The following is a 19,209-nucleotide window of genomic DNA, read 5'->3' as shown; positions in this document are numbered from 1 at the left end:
CCCAATAGATCTATCTTTAGGATTCGCGTCAATTAGGGTGTCTGTTCCCTAATTCTTAGATTACCAGACTTAATAAAAAGGGGCATATTCGATTTCGATAATTCAACCATAGAATGTAGTTTCACGTACTTGTGTCTATTTTGTAAATCATTTATAAAACATGCATGTATTCTCATCCCAAAAATATTAGATTTTAAAAGTGGGACTATAACTCACTTTCACAGATTTTTATTTCGTCGGGAAGTAAGACTTGGCCACTGGTTGATTCACGAACCTATAACAATATATACATATATATCAAAGTATGTTCAAAATATATTTACAACACTTTTAATATATTTTGATGTTTTAAGTTTATTAAGTCAGCTGTCCTCGTTAGTAACCTACAACTAGTTGTCCACAGTTAGATGTACAGAAATAAATCGATAAATTTTATATTGAATCAATCCACGACCCAGTGTATACGTATCTCAGTATTGATCACAACTCAAACTATATATATTTTGGAATCAACCTCAACCCTGTATAGCTAACTCCAACATTCACATATAGAGTGTCTATGGTTGTTCCGAAATATATATAGATGTGTCGACATGATAGGTCAAAACATTGTATACGTGTCTATGGTATCTCAAGATTACATAATATACAATACAAGTTGATTAAGTTATGGTTGGAATAGATTTGTTACCAATTTTCACGTAGCTAAAATGAGAAAAAATTATCCAATCTTGTTTTACCCATAACTTCTTCATTTTAAATCCATTTTGAGTGAATCAAATTGCTATGGTTTCATATTGAACTCTATTTTATGAATCTAAACATAAAAAGTATAGGTTTATAGTCGGAAAAATAAGTTACAAGTCGTTTTTGTAAAGGTAGTCATTTCAGTCGAAAGAACGACTTCTAGATGACCATTTTAGAAAAACATACTTCCACTTTGAGTTTAACCATAACTTTTGGATATAATTTCATGTTAATAATAAAAATCATTTCCCCAGAATAACAACTTTTAAATCAAAGTTTATCATAGTTTTTAATTAACTAACCCAAAACAGCCCGCGGTGTTACTACGACGGCGTAAATCCGGTTTTACGGTGTTTTTCGTGTTTTCAGGTTTTAAATCATTAAGTTAGCATATCATATAGATATAGAACATGTGTTTAGTTGATTTTAAAAGTCAATTTAGAAGGATTAACTTTTATTTGCGAACAAGTTTAGAATTAACTAAACTATGTTCTAGTGATTACAAGTTTAAACCTTCGAATAAGATAGCTTTATATGTATGAATCGAATGATGTTATGAACATCATTACTACCTCAAGTTCCTTGGATAAACCTACTGGAAATGAGAAAAATAGATCTAGCTTCAAAGGATCCTTGGATGGCTTGAAAGTTCTTGAAGCAGAATCATGACACGAAAACAATTTCAAGTAAGATTTCCACTCGAAATAAGATTGTTATAGTTATAGAAATTGAATTAAAGTTTGAATATGATTATTACCTTGTATTAGAAAGATAACCTACTGTAAGTAACAAAGGTTTCTTGATCTTGGATGATTACTTGGAATGGATTTAGAAAACTTGGAAGTAAACTTGCAATCTTGGAAGTATTCTTGATTTTATGAAACTAGAACTTTTGGAATTTATGAAGAACACTTAGAACTTGAAGATAGAACTTGAGAGAGATCAATTAGATGAAGAAAATTGAAGAATGAAAGTGTTTGTAGGTGTTTTTGGTCGTTGGTGTATGGATTAGATATAAAGGATATGTAATTTTGTTTTCATGTAAATAAGTCATGAATGATTACTCATATTTTTGTAATTTTATGAGATATTTCATGCTAGTTGCCAAATGATGGTTCCCACATGTGTTAGGTGACTCACATGGGCTGCTAAGAGCTGATAATTGGAGTGTATATACCAATAGTACATACATCTAAAAGCTGTGTATTGTACGAGTACGAATACGGGTGCATACGAGTAGAATTATTGATGAAACTGAACGAGGATGTAATTGTAAGCATTTTTGTTAAGTAGAAGTATTTTGATAAGTGTCTTGAAGTCTTTCAAAAGTGTATGAATACATATTAAAACACTACATGTATATACATTTTAACTGAGTCGTTAAGTCATCGTTAGTCGTTACATGTAAATGTTGTTTTGAAACCTTTAGGTTAACGATCTTGTTGAATGTTGTTAACCCATTGTTTATTATAACAAATGAGATGTTAAATTGTTATATTATCATGATATTATGATATATAATATATCTTAGTATGATATATATACAGTTAAATGCCGTTACAACGATAATCGTTACATATATGTCTCGTTTCGAAATCATTAAGTTAGTAGTCTTATTTTTACATATGTATTTCATTGTTAATACACTTAATAATATATTTACTTATCATTTAACATAATTAACCAAGTGTATCAATATCTTAATATGATTCATATGTACCTAGTAAGACGTTGTTATAACGATAATCGTTATATATATATCGTTTTCGAGTTTCTTAAATTAATAGTCTCATTTTTATGTATATAACTCATTGTTAAAATACCTAATGAGATACGTACTTATAATAAAATCATGTTAACTATATATATAACCATATATATGTCATTGTATAGTTTTTACAAGTTTTAACGTTCGTGAATCACCGGTCAACTTGGGTGGTCAATTGTCTATATGAAACCTATTTCAATTAATCAAGTCTTAACAAGTTTGATTGCTTAACATGTTGGAAACACTTAATCATGTAAATAACAATTTCATTTAATATATATATAAATATGGAAAAGTTCGGGTCACTACAAATGCGTCTTCACAAATGGGTCCACAAGTGAGAGATATAGGATGACAATTGAGAAGAAAAATGAGAAGATCCACCGAGAGATGGAGTATGAAGAATCGGATGATGTGGAAACAGACTAGTTTATCGTATTTGGGGGTAGTTTGTTTATGTCGTATCGAATAAGTAGAATTTCATTTATGAAAGTTTGTTTATTTTTTCCGAGTCTCATGTAATTATTAATCCCTCCGTCCCAAATCTGTTGTCCCCAAACAAAAAACACACAGTTTAAGAAAAAATACTTAATTATTAATCCCTCCGTCTCAAATCTATTGTCCGAGTTTCATGTACTTTTCTCTTAACTTTCCACTTTTACCCCTTACTTTTTACATATCTTTTTGTCTTACATGTATAAAGTAGGGGCACAAAAGAAATTTATCACATTATTTTTTCCAATTATAGAAGTGAACAATTAATTTGGGACATCAAAAAAAGGAATACTGGACAATAGATATGGGATGGAGGGAGTATTATTATTTATTGTGCAACCTTTTTTTTAATTATATGTTTTATTTTGTTCTTTAAAATATTTAGTTTATAAATATAAATTTAGAAGTTAAATAAATAAGCAACTAAATAAATAATAAAAAATAATATTTTTTTTCTCTCTAACACGCTGACGAACGACTTTCTCACTTTCTCACCAATATCAATTTTTTAATGTCAGTCCAGTCAGCGTTCAGTTATCAGCAATACACTAAAAGATAATAAAACTAACACTGAACGACACTCGTGCTCTTAAATATGTATCCATTACCACCAACGATGACAAAAATGCCAAAAATGAACGGTAACACTTACGGAGTATTTCCTCTTTTGATATGTTGGGAAAATATAATTTAGTTTATTATTATTTTACCATGCAAACTATAATACCACTCTAAACTTAAATGAATTCTAACATTGAATTGTAACTCAACTGGTAGTTGTTTGTCTCTCTTAACGAGAGGTCGGGAGTTCGACTCCGTACTCAATGTTATCTCTAACCTGGAGTATCCACCCAGGTATCTCATTTGTTAGTTTTACATATTAAGTTATCAAATAATTCATTTTCACCAAACATTAAAAAATTGTGGTTATTAAATTAATATGATATCAATTTTAAATTTGATAATAGAATTCAAACACCATACAACATAATCACGATTTGATACAACTGCTAATATGATTCTTATTATGTGAAATGCATAATGGCAGAAAAGATGATTAATCCATGCTAAAAAGATGGTAATCAATCATAAAATTTTCAAAGATTGAGATTTCTCAAAGTAATACAAAGTTGAAAGGTTTAAGTAATGAGACTAACAAGCGGGGTAGCCCGGGGGGTTGCCCTGAAAAATGTTTCACTCCATATTTTTATTAGAGTTGTATTCCCTTGAAATCAAACATTTGCTTGAAATTCAATGGACCAATCAGAGCGCGACATGTGGCGCAACAATCACATGTGATTGGAAAAAAAAATTAAAACTATTTAAAAAAAAAAAATTAAATTTTAAAAAAAAAAAATTCGAAAATTTTTTAAATTTTTTTTTTTTAATTTAGCATGTCAAATCCAATCACATTTGATTATAAAACCCAATCACATGTGATTGTGGAACCCAATCACATGTGATTGTGGAACTCAATCACGTGATTCTGCATATCAAATCAAATCAAATGTGATTAAAAAAATTCAACCGGAAACATACTTTAATTCGGTGATTTGATCAAGTTTGTTAGCGTTTCGTGATCATATCTTCAAAATTTTAGACTTTAATTCGGTAATTTGATCAAGTTTTGATCCAAAACTTGGTGTTTGAAGGTTTTAGCAAAAATTTAGTGAAATTCGTCATTATTCGTCATTTTACTGAATTTTATTTTTCAATCACATGTGATTGGATTTGAATGCAACAATCACATGTGATTGGGTTTTACAATCACATGTGATTGGCATGCCCAATCACATGTGATTTACTGCATGTTAAATTTAATCACATGTGATTGAAAAAAAAAATTGAAAAAAAAAAAAATTCGAAAAAAAAAATTTTGAAATTTTTTTTTTTTGAAAAAATTTTTTTTTTTAATTTTTTTTTCCAATCACATGTGATTATCGCGCCACGTGTCGCAATCTGATTGGTCCCTGGAATCTCAACTTAAAGTTTGGTCTCATTTTAATATTCCTCATTTTTATTATTGTAATCCGCACATGTTTAAGAATTGCCGTGAAAGATGGTTTCGTTTTATACTTTAAATTCATAAAAATTAAATTTTTTAAAAATTCAAAAATTATTATTATTATTATTATTATTATTATTATTATTATTATTATAAACTTAAAAGTTTTAAAACTTACAAAAAATTAGTGGGAAGCCTAGAGACAATCTGGGGCCCCACACCTCTAGCAATAGCAAAACCTATCCTAGTAAAAATATGAGCAGCAGCACCGGCACCAATATCTTGCGCCATCGAACTCTTCTGAACCCGCTTTAGCAAAGAAACAGTCTCCTTCTCTAATTCCCCAAGGGAAGAAAATGAGAAATGAATGAAACCATAGCCAATCGCCTGACATCGAACTCTTATTATTATTATTATTATTATTATTATTATTATTATTATTATTATTATTATTATTATTATTATTATAAGATAATGTATGACGGAGTAAATAACTTTTATGACTAAAATAACAAAAATGATAGAATCAAAGTTTGGTTAATAGCATTAACGAAGAAAACCCCACGTGTTGTTGCATAAAATAGTTTCCCTCTATACTTTAAATATTTTACAAAACGTACATTAACAATTGTTACAAACCATTTAAAACCAATATACAATAGAAGAGAGTAATTTATATACCTTCATATATCCCTGTGTCACCTAGTTAATTATTCAACTTCCTTATGTTTTTTATAGGCAATAATTTTATAAATGAAATTCACTAGTAAAAATCTAGAAAATACAATGAATTTAAGAGATAATCTCAACCTATACATATAGAACAATGAAACCGGAGATTATAACTTATTATTCGTGTAATATTTGTTATAAAGTCAATAATTGGATGGTAATTTTATTGCATAATATATTTATTTTAGTATAAATATGTGGAACGTGGGTTGGCACTTTGCACCCAACAATTATGCAATTCTATTTCTTTCACAAGTATCCTACTCCCTCCCTTAAACACTCACTCATATAAAATATCTTATATTGTACACAAGTGGTTGAGTAATCAAAAGGAACCCGAATAATCTTGCACTAATAATTTAATAAAATCTACAGTCAAGAACCAGGCCACTAAAGGTAGTTATAATCCTCCTGAATTATAACACGTTATCAGCACGATTATCTCAACATTTATACTAAATATGGTTGGCTCTGCCACCTAAATGATATATGGTCGACACTGTCGCCTAATTTACATTTATGTTATCTAACATTTATTTATGTATACTAACATTTACAGTTATGTTCACTAACATTTATATTTATGTTATACATGGTCGGTTATACCGCCTGAATTATATTTTTTGTAATCTAACTCTTATTAACTTCACTAACATTTATATTTATGTTAATAAGACCTCATGATTGTACGCAACACGTCATTTGACAACACGGTACTTTATGTACGCAACATGTCATTTGACAACACGGTACCATGGGTCGAGATTAATTCCGATCAATACGAATACGATGGGGTCTTTATATGTTATCAAACATTTATGATTACTTATGCAATTAATCATTATTTATTTCATGCATACTAATGTTTATTATTAAATTTATAATCTTAAAAGTTAAAATAGAAAAAGTAGTTTGTATTTTTTATTACTAATTATATACAAAATATACTATGACGGGGTTCTGCCCAAATGTTTCAAAACTGGTTTCATGAATGGGATAGAATTAAGGAGATTATGGGTAATAGCTATGGAGATGGAAGATGGGACTGCATATATATAAATACAAAAACAATAATCCCAACTTTCATGAGAAGTTAACAAAATGAAAAATAAATTATAATATATGTTACCATCTAGTTTTGCATCTCGTGACCATTTTTTGAAATATTCCTACCGACACTTTAACCTTTAATTATCATGGAGTGGTTTAAGGGTAATTTAAGAATTTACTAAAAGTTGAATATAGTGGACAATGATGTGCATTAGTACAAAATAAAAGTTAAATAAGTAGCTTTATATATGTCATAAGATAATACTTCGTAATCATTAAATGATGGCTAATAAAGGATGTAAATTGTATACAGCTTGTGTAAGATTATAAAATTTGTGAACTAGTAATGGTCAATAGTTGACTTAGACAAATCATAATGTAAAACTAAGACTAATCAAATTTTAAATTGTTGCTAAACTTTTCCTTATGCATTTCGAACTCCAAATTTTTTTTTATCTATATATGTTACCAAAAAATTAGAAAAGTGAAGTAATCATACTATTATTCCTTTGTTTGCTACTTATGAATCTAAACTAATTCTAATTTCATGTTGTTATTTGTCTATGAAAAAAAAATGATTATGATTATGATTATGATTATGATTTATGTTGTTCATCTTTCTGAAAATAGAAAATGTCAAACTTATCAAAGCTTGAGTTTGATGCCTTAGACGTATCGGGAACAAACTACACATCATGGGTTATGGACGTAGAAATAAATCTTGGATCATTGGGTATTCTAGAAACTTTAAAAGAAAATAATACTTGTTCCGATCAAGATAAATTAAAATCAATTGCTTTTATTCGCAAACATATTGATACCACTTTAAAACATATGTTTCTCACTATCAAAGATCCACATGTTTTATGGGAAAGTATCAAGAGTAGATTCGATAATCAAAAGGAAATATTACTCCCAGCTGCGAGGGAAGAATGGAGAAATCTAAGGTTCCAAGATTTCAAAAAGGTGAGTGAATACAGCTCGGCCATGTTCAAGATCCGTTCAAAGCTTCAATTCTGTGGTCAAGAAATAAGTGATGCTGATATGATGGAGAAAACTTTCTCCACAATGCATTCTGCAAACATAACTGTGCAAGAAAATTTAAGATTGCAGAATTATAAAACTTTTTCCAAACTTCAAACTTATCTCTTAGTTGCAGAAGTTAATAAAGAATTACTGATGAAAAATCAAGAATCTCGTCCTACCGGTGCGCTAGCATTTCCTGAAGCTAATGCTATTAACAATAATAATAATAATAAAAGAAGAAATGCACATGGACGAGGGCGTGGACAAGGTCGTGGCCATATTGGCCAAAACCATCATCATGGAAATTACCATAACAATAATAAAAATCATAACTATGTTCGAAATCACCCTTATGGTAATGGTCGTGGTGGTGGTCGTAGTCGTGGTGGTCGTGGTCGTGGACAAAGAAATAATAATCCACAAAATTATAAAATTCAAACACCATACAATCCCACAAATCACAATGTTGAAGAAGGCTCTTCAAAGAATGTTGAAGATTCTTGTTACTGATGTGGTAAAATTGGCCACTGGTCTAAAAACTGCCGAACAAATCAGCATTCTGTTAATCGGTATCAAGAATCTCTAAAGGGAAAACGAAAAGAAGCAAATCTTGTGGATGACCTTGATACAAAAATAACTGAGCCAACTTGTGACTACTTTAATGAATAAATTTCTAATATCTATATATATATATATATATATATATATATATATATATATATATATATATATATATATATATATATATATATATATATATATATATATATATATATATATATATATATATATATATATATAGATATCCTATTATATGTTCCCATTAACTAAATGGTTGTAGATTTTCAATCTACACCATATCTAGTTTACTACATATTTTCTTATTATGTGTTATCGTTTGTAACATGTTTTGAATGTAATATATTGATGAATTATGTACTCATTATTTGTTTCTCATATTTTTGAAGTTCATGATGTATACTGCTGGAGTAAAAAATCAGTCAAATGGTGGAGATATTTGTATTGCAGACAGTGGTGCCACTCACACCATACTCAAATCAAAAAAATATTTCACAGACTTGAAAGCAACAGAAGGAACTATACATACTATATCAGGTCCTGTGGACTTAATAAAAGGAATGGGAAAGGCAAAATTCATGTTACCAAATGGTACGAATTTTCTGATAAATAATGCCTTATTTTCTCCCATGTCAAAGAGAAATTTGTTAAGTTTCTCTGACATATACCAAAATGAATATGATTATCAGTCAGTGACAACAGAAAATGAAAAATATTTAAGTATCACTGATAAGAATCGTGTAATTGAAAAACTACCAAGACTTCATTCTGGTTTACATTATACACATATAAATGTACCTGAAGTAAATGTGGTAGTTAAAGAAAAATCATGTGATCCTGTAATGATCAGTTTGTGGCATGAGAGATTAGGCCACCCGGGATCAACAATGATGAAAAGAATAATACAAAATACACATGGACATCCATTGGCGGATCAAAGGATCCCTCATGATGCACTTATCCCATGTACATCATGCTCACTTGGAAAGTTGATAATAAGACCATCACCTCTTAAGGTTGAAAAAGAATCACCAATGTTTCTTGAAAGAATTCAAGGTGATATATGTGGACCAATTCATCCACCATGTGGACCATTTAGATATTTTATGGTTCTAATAGACGCATCTAGTAGATGGTCTCATGTTTGTCTATTATCAAGTCGAAATATGGCATTTGCAAAATTTCTTGCTCAAATTATTAAATTGAGAGCACATTTCCCTGATTATACTATTAAAAGGGTGAGACTAGATAATGCTGGTGAGTTTACGTCTCAAGCATTTAATAACTTTTGCATGTCTATTGGGATTATTGTTGAACATCCTGTTGCCCATGTGCATACACAAAATGGTTTAGCTGAATCATTAATTAAACGATTGCAACTAATAGCTAGACCATTGATAATGCGAACAAAACTCCCAGTATCTGTATGGGGCCATGCAATTTTGCATGCTGCATCATTGATTCGCATTAGACCAAGCGCAAGTCATACATATTCTCCCTTGCAACTTGCTTTTGGCCATCAGCCAAATATTTCCCACCTTAGAACATTTGGTTGTGCGGTTTATGTCCCTATCGCACCACCACAACGCACTAAAATGGGTCCTCAAAGAAGGATGGGAATATATGTTGGATATGAAACATCTTCAATAATAAGATATATTGAACCCATGACGGGTGATGTTTTTACAGCACGTTTTGCTGATTGTCATTTTAATGAAACATTATTCCCTAGATTAGGGGGAGAAATAAAAAATAAAGAAAATGATGTTTCATGGTGTGAACCTCAATTAATGTATCTTGATCCTCGCACAAAAGAATGCGAGACCGAAGTTCAAAAAATAATGCATATGCAAGAACTTGCAAATAAATTGCCCGATGCATTTACAGATACAAAAAGAGTGACTAAATCATATATACCAGCAGCAAATGCTCCAGCTCGAATTGAAATTCCAAAAACTGGCAATAATGTCATTCTTGAATCTTTGCCACGCCAGAAACGTGGGAGACCAATTGGTTCCAAAGATAAAAATCCTCGAAAAAGAAAATCAGCTGATAATGAGGTAAAAGAAATTGTTCAAAAAGAACTACAAATCAATACTCCTTCTGCAGAGGAGATTGATGATGTCAATACGGAATTTTCAATCAATTATGCACATTCAAAAATATTATGGAACAGAAATAAAATGAAAAATCTTGATGAGATATTTTCATATAATGTTGCATATGACATCATGAATGATGATGATGATCCAGAACCAAAATCTGTCATGGAATGTCAAAATAGACATGATTGGGATCATTGGAAAGAAGCAATACGAGCTGAATTTGAATCGCTCAATAAAAGAAAAATTTTCGGATCTATCATTCTCACACCTAAAGATGTGAAACCTGTGGGATATAGATGGGTTTTTGTACGAAAAAGAAATGAGAAAAATGAAGTTACAAAGTATAAAGCTAGACTTGTAGCTCAAGGTTTTTCTCAAAGACCAGGAATTGATTATGAGGAAACTTATTCTCCTGTTATGGATGCAATTACTTTTAGATACTTAATCAGCCTGGCAGTTTCTAAAAATTTAGAAATGCATCTCATGGATGTTGTGACTGCTTATCTTTATGGATCACTTGATAGTGATATATATATGAAGATACCTGAAGGATTTAAGGTATCAGAAGCAACCAATGCAAAACCCAAAGTAATGTACTCAATCAAGTTACAAAGGTCTTTATATGGGTTGAAACAATCGGGTCGCATGTGGTATAAACGATTAAGTGATTACTTGATAAGCAAAGGGTATACCAATAATCTTATTTGCCCGTGTATTTTCATTAAGAAAACAACATCTGGATATGTGATCATAGCTGTTTATGTTGATGATCTTAATATCATAGGTACAAATAAAGAGATCCATGAAGCCATTCAACTTCTAAAGAAAGAGTTTGAAATGAAAGATCTCGGAAAAACCAAGTATTGCCTTGGTTTACAAATTGAACATATGCCTAATGGTTTACTTGTACATCAAACAACATATACTGAAAAGATTCTGAAACGTTTCAATATGGACAAGGCAAAACCATTAAGTACTCCTATGGTTGTTAGATCACTCAATGTTGAAACTGATCCATTTCGTCCATGTGAAGATCATGAAGATATTCTTGGACCAGAAGTACCATATCTTAGTGCAATTGGAGCTCTTATGTATCTTACAAATTGTACAAGACCTGACATTTCTTTTGCAGTTAATTTGTTGGCAAGGTTCAGCTCAGCTCCTACCAAAAGACACTGGAATGGGATCAAACACATATTTCGATACCTTCGAGGAACTACTGATTTAGGATTATTTTATTCTAACGAATCAAAACAAGATTTGGTTGGTTATGCAGATGCGGTTTATTTATCTGATCCACATAAAGCTAAATCTCAAAATGGATATGTATTCCTAAATGGAGGTACCGCAATATCATGGCGTTCTCAAAAACAAACACTTGTTGCAACATCATCAAATCATGCCGAAGTGATTGCATTACATGAAGCTACTCGAGAATGTTTTTGGTTGAGATCAATGACACAACTCATTACTGATTCTTGTGGACTAGAACGTGATAAAAGTCCAACAACTATCTATGAAGATAATGTAGCTTGCATAACACAGATGAAAGAAGGGTATATCAAAAGTGACCGAACAAAACACATACCTCCTAGATTCTTCTCATACACTCAAAATCTCATTAAGGACAACCAGATTGAAATGAGATATGTTCAGTCCAGCAAAAACTCTGCTGACCTTTTCACCAAAGCACTTCCAACTGCTATTTTCAGAACACACGTTCATAATATTGGCATGAGGCATGTTCAGAAGATGTAACAACTCAGGCGTTGCCTACTTGAGGGGGAGTCAACTCTATGCTGCACTTTTTTTTTTCCTTAGCTAAAGTTTTATCCCAAAGGGTTTTCTTTAGCAAAGTTTTTTTTTTAACGAGGCAGTACTAGTTATTCTCTAATAAAATTGTCATCCAAGGGGGAGTGTTATAAAGTCAATAATTGGATGGTAATTTTATTGCATAGTATATTTATTTTAGTATAAATATGTGGAACGTGGGTTGGCACTTTGCACCCAACAATTATGCAATTCTATTTCTTTCACAAGTATCCTACTCCCTCCCTTAAACACTCACTCATATAAAATATCTTATATTGTACACAAGTGGTTGAGTAATCAAAAGGAACCCGAATAATCTTGCACTAATAATTTAATAAAATCTACAGTCAAGAACCAGGCCACTAAAGGTAGTTATAATCCTCCTGAATTATAACAATATTTACATTTATAGATATATAGCAAGCCTTTATAGCCCCCAACAAACCTAAGCCCATTATCAAGTTTGGGCCAACTGACATATTTTATATAATGCTCCTCACAATCAGAGCGACGAAATCGCGAATATGCTTGGATTAGAAAAAAACACTAAATATATTAATAAACAAATAAAAGAGCAAAGAATCGTTTTCTCTAATTTGTTCCATGGAGCAAAACTTATATTTTCCCAATATGGTTGCGTATTGCTTGAATTCGTCATCCTTTTTCATAACACTTGTTTTTTTACGTTTCAGATTGCTTTGTCAAAAACAAAAATGATTTACGAAAAGTGGCTTGTGATTGGAAACAAAACATGGACAGATAGATGCATCGCGGTCATACGACGACTCTTTGTCTTTTGTTTTTTAAGAATAGATCGATCGAAAAGGATAGAGGACAAAAGAAAAGGTGAAGACCAAAGTTTGACGGGCGGTATACAGACAACGGCATGTGACGGAAGATTGGGTCTCGAGACCAGACCCGCTCTGCTGCCATATAAAATAATGGAACCCCGTAGGTTATAACTTATTATTCATGCGATATTTAGAGATAAATATCAACCCTAATTAAGCTTAACGGGCCTAAATCCATTATTAGGTTTGGGCCAACAAACATATATCTTATGGATTAATACCATAGATTTCGACCTAAAAGAAAATTTCTATACCAATCACACACCAAGCAACCGTAGATACTTCAACAATTTAAGAGACATCCACCACCCATTACTTAAGCGCTTAGGGTCACTCACCCAGCACAAAGTCCAACCATCACAAAAGTCCACTATGAATCTGATTTCGAGGATGAATATACTTATATACATCATCTTCATTAGGGACAACCATTCAAATAAGGAGGGTTAATGATGCATTTTTCGACAATTATACATGTATGTCATGATGAACTATATGAAATATGAACAAAGTAGTATGAATGCTTTGTGTGTGCAACTTGATGGGCTAGTTGTTTTTTAAAAAGAAATGTGTCATTTAGCTAAGGAATAATTAAAAAATGGTCACATTTCTTTATACATTCTACTTTGAATTAGTGGATGGGACCAAATAAGCGACAGGTGCAAGTAACATTGGTGGGCACTAGAGCTTTATGTGACAGTTATAGGAACGGTGGAGAAGATGGTGATAGTAGGACCAGCCAAGTAACCTAACAATTTGAGAAGCACATCATATCAAAGGAGACACACAACATGAAAGATTTTAGTACTAGTCAATGACCATATATAATTTATTTACTACTATACTAATTGTTCACCTGTTCAATCATGCACTAAAAAAGCCCCCGTGCACAGTAACGTTCTATACACAAGAGAGGTATTTTAGTAATTTTAAATTTTTTTTTTGTGCGTGTACCCTGTTTAATTACTAAAATGCCCCTAGTGAAACGGAGCCACTCGGCCCTCGTTACATCTAAGTGTCTTTTAATTTCCATTTTGGTAACCTACTAACCTTAGATAAAACCACCATAAACAAATAAACTTTGTTTTGTAAAATATTTGGAACTTTGGAATTAAGCTTGTGTTATGTTTATTTGGTTTTCAGGTCTTTATATTAGGTGTTACTACTTCTTCACTATTAGGTAGCCTAATTATTTGTTATTTTGATGTTAGTGCATAATTTTTACTTTATAAAGAAGAATATTCTTTGCTTGGGCAGTACTTTAAGGAATATATAATCAGTTAAACTAAACTTTCTATCTTGTAAACTATCAGTTAGATATTCTTCAAAACATATGACATACTTCATAATAATGCCCTTATGAATAAACTCAACTATAAACATTGGTTAAATCTTGTTTTTCATCTATTTCCATCACATTTGATGGTACTTAATGATAATGATGTAGCATTAAGCTTGGAATAAAAAAGAGCTGAAAACCACATGGGTACAACCACATAAATCATGTAAATTTCAAACCAAGGGTGAATATAAACTTTGACCCTTGGTGTCTCAAGACACCACTAGTTTGAAAAGTTTGTGTAGAATATACACTTTAAAATGTATTAAATACCACTAAATTTAACTAAAAGACCCCAAATATTTTTCATATTTATTCCATTATTTTAAACTGTAGAGAATACCATTATATTTAACTAGTCGGACCCTATATATTTTGAATTTGTAATTTTTTAAAGGTAAACAACCATTAAAATAACATTCAAATATAATTAGTACTGAAAAAAATCGAGACCCCATTGAGTTTCGTTTCTAAAATCGCCACTGCCACATAATGTGTTTAGGGCCAACCCGACCCAGTCCAACCGGTAACAAAACATTACTTTCTTGACCCGTTAACAAGCCTGCACTACCTTGCCATGTTCACTTGTTCTGTACTGAAATAATTAGTTGCTTAACAACATAATTTTCTCATCAACTGATAAATAATGAACAGGGGCTAGGACCTAAGCAAATAATCAACAAACTACAATGCTTTTATGCTACAAACTTCAATACAACTCCTAGCTACTTAGCCAAATATTCCATAAATTATACTCCTACAACACGAGATACAAAGACTAAATTTAAAAAAACTGCAGACCCCTAACAATTCCCTTGAAAAACTGTACCCAAATGTCCATACTGAGGTCCATAGGACGAGGTCCCATTAAGTGGTGCCATCATCAGACTGCTATTTGGTACGTTAAACTCAACCTGCTGATCAGCTAGGCTCCATTGGTAGAGTGGTTTTTCCATGTGGTGGTGTTGGTGCGCTTGTTTTGGCGGTTGTGTGGCCATGGTGGGGGCACATTCACCTAGTTTCGGACAAGTATTATTATTTGATAAATGTGTGTTTTTGGCAGTGTCATTAAGGTGGACTGTGGTGATATCATGAATGCTTGATCTTCTTTTATCCTTTCCGCCCGAAAGCTGACGAATGAAGTATTTTTGTGCGTGACTGGCGACCTGTGTTGGTGTCCTGGTTGTTACAAAATTCCGAGAAATATTTCTCCAGTCGCCTTTACCATACTTCTTCAGCCCCAAAAGAAATTGTCTGAAAAAAGTTCATTACATAAGAGTTAGTCATGATAAAGTGTATGGACTGATCCCTTTTACGGTTTCACGTAATGCCAAGTTGACCATATTTTTAAACATTATGTCAGTGCACATCTTGTGTTAATTACTGAATTTTTTAGTTATTAGATATAGATATTCAAGCGTTCTATCATAGTTGCGTTTGTCATCCCAAGATAGCCTAGTTGGACCAAAGGTTTTCTGACCTAGCGGTATCAAGGGAACTCATCAACCCTGAGGTTGCGAGTCATGCCGTGGACATAAAGGATGTGTGTTTGCTGTTCCAAAATAAAAAGATAGCATAGTTTGGGTCCTGATTTTCTTCGGGGAAATCCTGTTCAAACCTCACTAGAACCATACATTGGAGTGTGTAGGGAAAATGTTCGGAAACGGTCACAGATTACCTGAATAGGCCGCATACATCTAGTAAAAAAATTAAATATTACCCCTTTCCCCATGCAAATAAAACTTTATCCGTTTACCCATTTATCATCATTTGCAGCTTGTTAAAACTTAATTTACTGCTCATCATATTGTATCTTATCATCAAAAGTTTGGATTTTGTAGCAACTTACATTTAGAAAAATTACTACCATTCTACCAAAGGTAGAAAAATAGGTGGGTTGGTACATGTCAAAATGGGTAGTGTGGTAAGGATCAAATTGGGGTGGGTAATGTAGGATTGACCCAAAATGCTTCTTGTTCAAGTTCTTTGATCTTTTTTTTTTTTTTTTTTTTTTTTTTTTTTTTTTTTAAATAGCTAGTGTGTAATATATATTATTGCAAAAATTCTTATAGTTACTCTGTCCTGTTTAATATTGAGCCATTTATTTTCTATTTTACTTGTTTGATTCTGTTAGACATGAAACATCACCCAAATCAAATCACCTCATTGATAAGTAAAAAGTTTAAAATAGCCACCTTCAACAGTAATAACTACCATCAATAAAGGAAAACTGAATAATAATATAGTAATTAAATAATTAAATTAATAATTAGTACCTGTGCTCTTCTTCTGTCCATGGAATTCCTTTTTTCTTTTCATGATTAGGAAGCTTATTTGATGCACATGATCTGTTTACTCCATTTCCTCCAGGGCTGTATAGAAATTGTGGGTGATTATTGACCACCCATTCCAATGTCACGTGATCATCAACATTACCATTTCTGTTATAACCAGGTTGTACAACTAATACCTCTGCTTCTATCTCATTTATATCTTGTTCCAATTTTCGATACTGATTCATCACATCACTCACACTTTTCCCCGGAATCATTTGAGCCACGTTGTGCCACCGATCAGGCGTATCTTTATCGAATAATGCGAGTGCGTCTTCAAACCGTTTGTTTTCTTCCGGGGTCCATTTCGTCTCTTTGGTTCCCTCGAAAAACATCGTTGAACCCATAAAATATTATGATGTTAATATTGAGGAGAGAAAAAAAGATTTGAGTTTGATAAAGGAATGTAATTGAAAGTGGAGAGTTTATTATGCTTTATTGACATAAGCATGAAGTGAGGAATCTTGAAAACAACCAACTTTCCAATACATGAGGAAATATGGTAAAAGATTAAAAGGGTTTTAAGTATATAATCAGATTATGAATAAAGCATAAAAATTTAACTAAAACATCAAAAAAGAGACACAACCCATGAAGCTTATTGATGTAGAAATAAGGGGATAAATAAAAGAGAGCAAGCTTAAAGAATTTGATTGAATTGAAGTGAATCCAAGTCTGTCAGCAGCAAAACTGTACTTGACTGAAAGGGGTACAGATCTGAATTGGCAGGTATATAAAAAATAATACTACGTAATAAAAATACAAAAAGGAGGAGCTTTAATTAATAAGAGGTGGTTAGATATGATTGGCTGATATGTGATTGTTGGGTCATCTGCTAAAATAAAGGTATTTAAAATATAGAGTAATTAAAAAAGAGAGCTGGCCAATGAAAAGGTAAAGACAAGAATGTGCAATTGGTGAAGCATATGCACATGGGTTTTATGGTAATTTACATAAAAAGCTGAAAAAGTTTGGCATCAGTTGTGTTGACATTAAGCTGTGACCTTCTAGGAATGGTATTTTCAATTATTTGTGGTCATACCATACGGACCCCTATTGTTTTCATCAGAGTACACCTCAATTCACAGATCTTGTCCTCCACTATACTCTTTAAATCAACAGATGGGCTTTTGTTCTTAATTTGATCTGTTTTAGTTTGAATCTGATATAAACTATGTTCAAAAGCTATATAGGTACATTTTCAAGTGCCATTGTTAGTGTTAGTGTTGTTCCAATACGCGGAGCGTATTACACATTGAACTCAATCAATGACGGAAGAAACTTTGAATCAAAGTAAAACAAATATTATGAGTAAACGTCGAAATTACATCGTTTAAACCGAGAAATATTGGTTGGCCACGGAGAAATCGAGCATGATCTTCTTTGCCTCTTGATCGCCAAAAATGGCTCACCAATCAACATGATAGGGTATCACTTTAACCCTAAATAACATCATGAACTTGTATTTATAAGCATGCAGGCCCATCCGTATAAATGGCTTTGGTCCTTACGAATGAGTCCACTCATTCGTACGGATAACATTATGCTCAAACGGGACCTTTATCCGCATATACTCCTACGAATGATGAGTTTCAAACGTCTACATCCAACTAGATGTATAACATATATAATAAACGATTCTAAACTATTCGTCAGGCTATGGACATGCAAAATATGCATCAACAGTTGGTTGTTGTCACAAACAATTGTTAAAAGCATTTGAACTCAATTACTTAAGCGGCAAATGTGACCAATTGAGTCTATCATTGTTTGGGTGCAAAGTGAAAACCCATACCCCACACTCAAATATATAAAAACAAATGTTGGCATATGAATAAATAGACTATTACCTTTGTCACCAATGATGAATCCCATTGGAATTATTTACGCCCTTTTTCACTATATATTTATTATATATATATTGTTGATTGTTGATTGTTGAATTGTTGATATTAAAATAAAATTAGAATTATTTTACTAATTGTTTGTTCAATTAGAGAAAGCGCTCACTAGGCTATTTAATTTCACGAGTAAACCAATTCTATATGCTCGTCTAATTAGATTGGTATATAAAGTACTCGGCCCCTTTTACACAGACTTGTAAAATGCCTGCCCGAGCCATAGTTAGTAGATATAGTTGAGTCTTGTGATGCATTAACAATCCGTTACTATAATAGTAGGAAGTGACCGTTTAGTATGATCTAGTATGCTCAATTTTGAAATATGAGTTATAACCATTTGCTTTTGCTTTCCCCTACATTAATATCTTACACGGAGTAATATATTACTAGTAATAGGAAATGAGTTAGCTTAGTATGATCAATCATGGTCAATTTTGTCATATGAGTTATGCCCATTCATTTTCCC

At 31.9% G+C, this 19,209-nt stretch overlaps 1 protein-coding gene across 1 annotated transcript; it reads right to left on the bottom strand.

Annotated features, from left to right (window-relative positions):
- Positions 1-15,207: 15,207 nt before the first annotated feature.
- LOC139840112 (transcription factor DIVARICATA-like) lies at positions 15,208-17,233 on the bottom strand. The gene is made up of 2 exons (XM_071830339.1): positions 16,786-17,233; positions 15,208-15,763 (listed from the first exon to the last, which is right to left on the bottom strand). The coding sequence occupies exons 1-2, from the start codon at positions 17,187-17,189 to the stop codon at positions 15,313-15,315; spliced, it is 855 nt and encodes a 284-aa protein (XP_071686440.1). The 5' UTR covers positions 17,190-17,233; the 3' UTR covers positions 15,208-15,312.
- Between the last annotated feature and the right edge of the window lie 1,976 nt (positions 17,234-19,209).

This window comes from Rutidosis leptorrhynchoides, chromosome 4 (genome assembly GCF_046630445.1).
Source record: "Rutidosis leptorrhynchoides isolate AG116_Rl617_1_P2 chromosome 4, CSIRO_AGI_Rlap_v1, whole genome shotgun sequence".
In the NCBI taxonomy this organism is placed as follows: Eukaryota; Viridiplantae; Streptophyta; class Magnoliopsida; order Asterales; family Asteraceae; genus Rutidosis; species Rutidosis leptorrhynchoides.
The sequence above is the reverse complement of the archived record's forward strand: the minus strand, read 5'-3'. Positions and strand labels throughout refer to the sequence as shown.

What these genes read in the sequence shown, in the direction of transcription:
- LOC139840112 (XM_071830339.1), bottom strand. Translation starts at nt 17,189, where the DNA reads ATGGGTTCAACGATGTTTTTCGAGGGAACCAAAGAGACGAAATGGACC. An exon ending in TGGACAGAAGAAGAGCACAG is followed by an intron (nt 15,764 to 16,785) that starts GTACTAATTATT and finishes AACTTTTTTCAG; the next exon opens with ACAATTTCTTTTGGGGCTGA.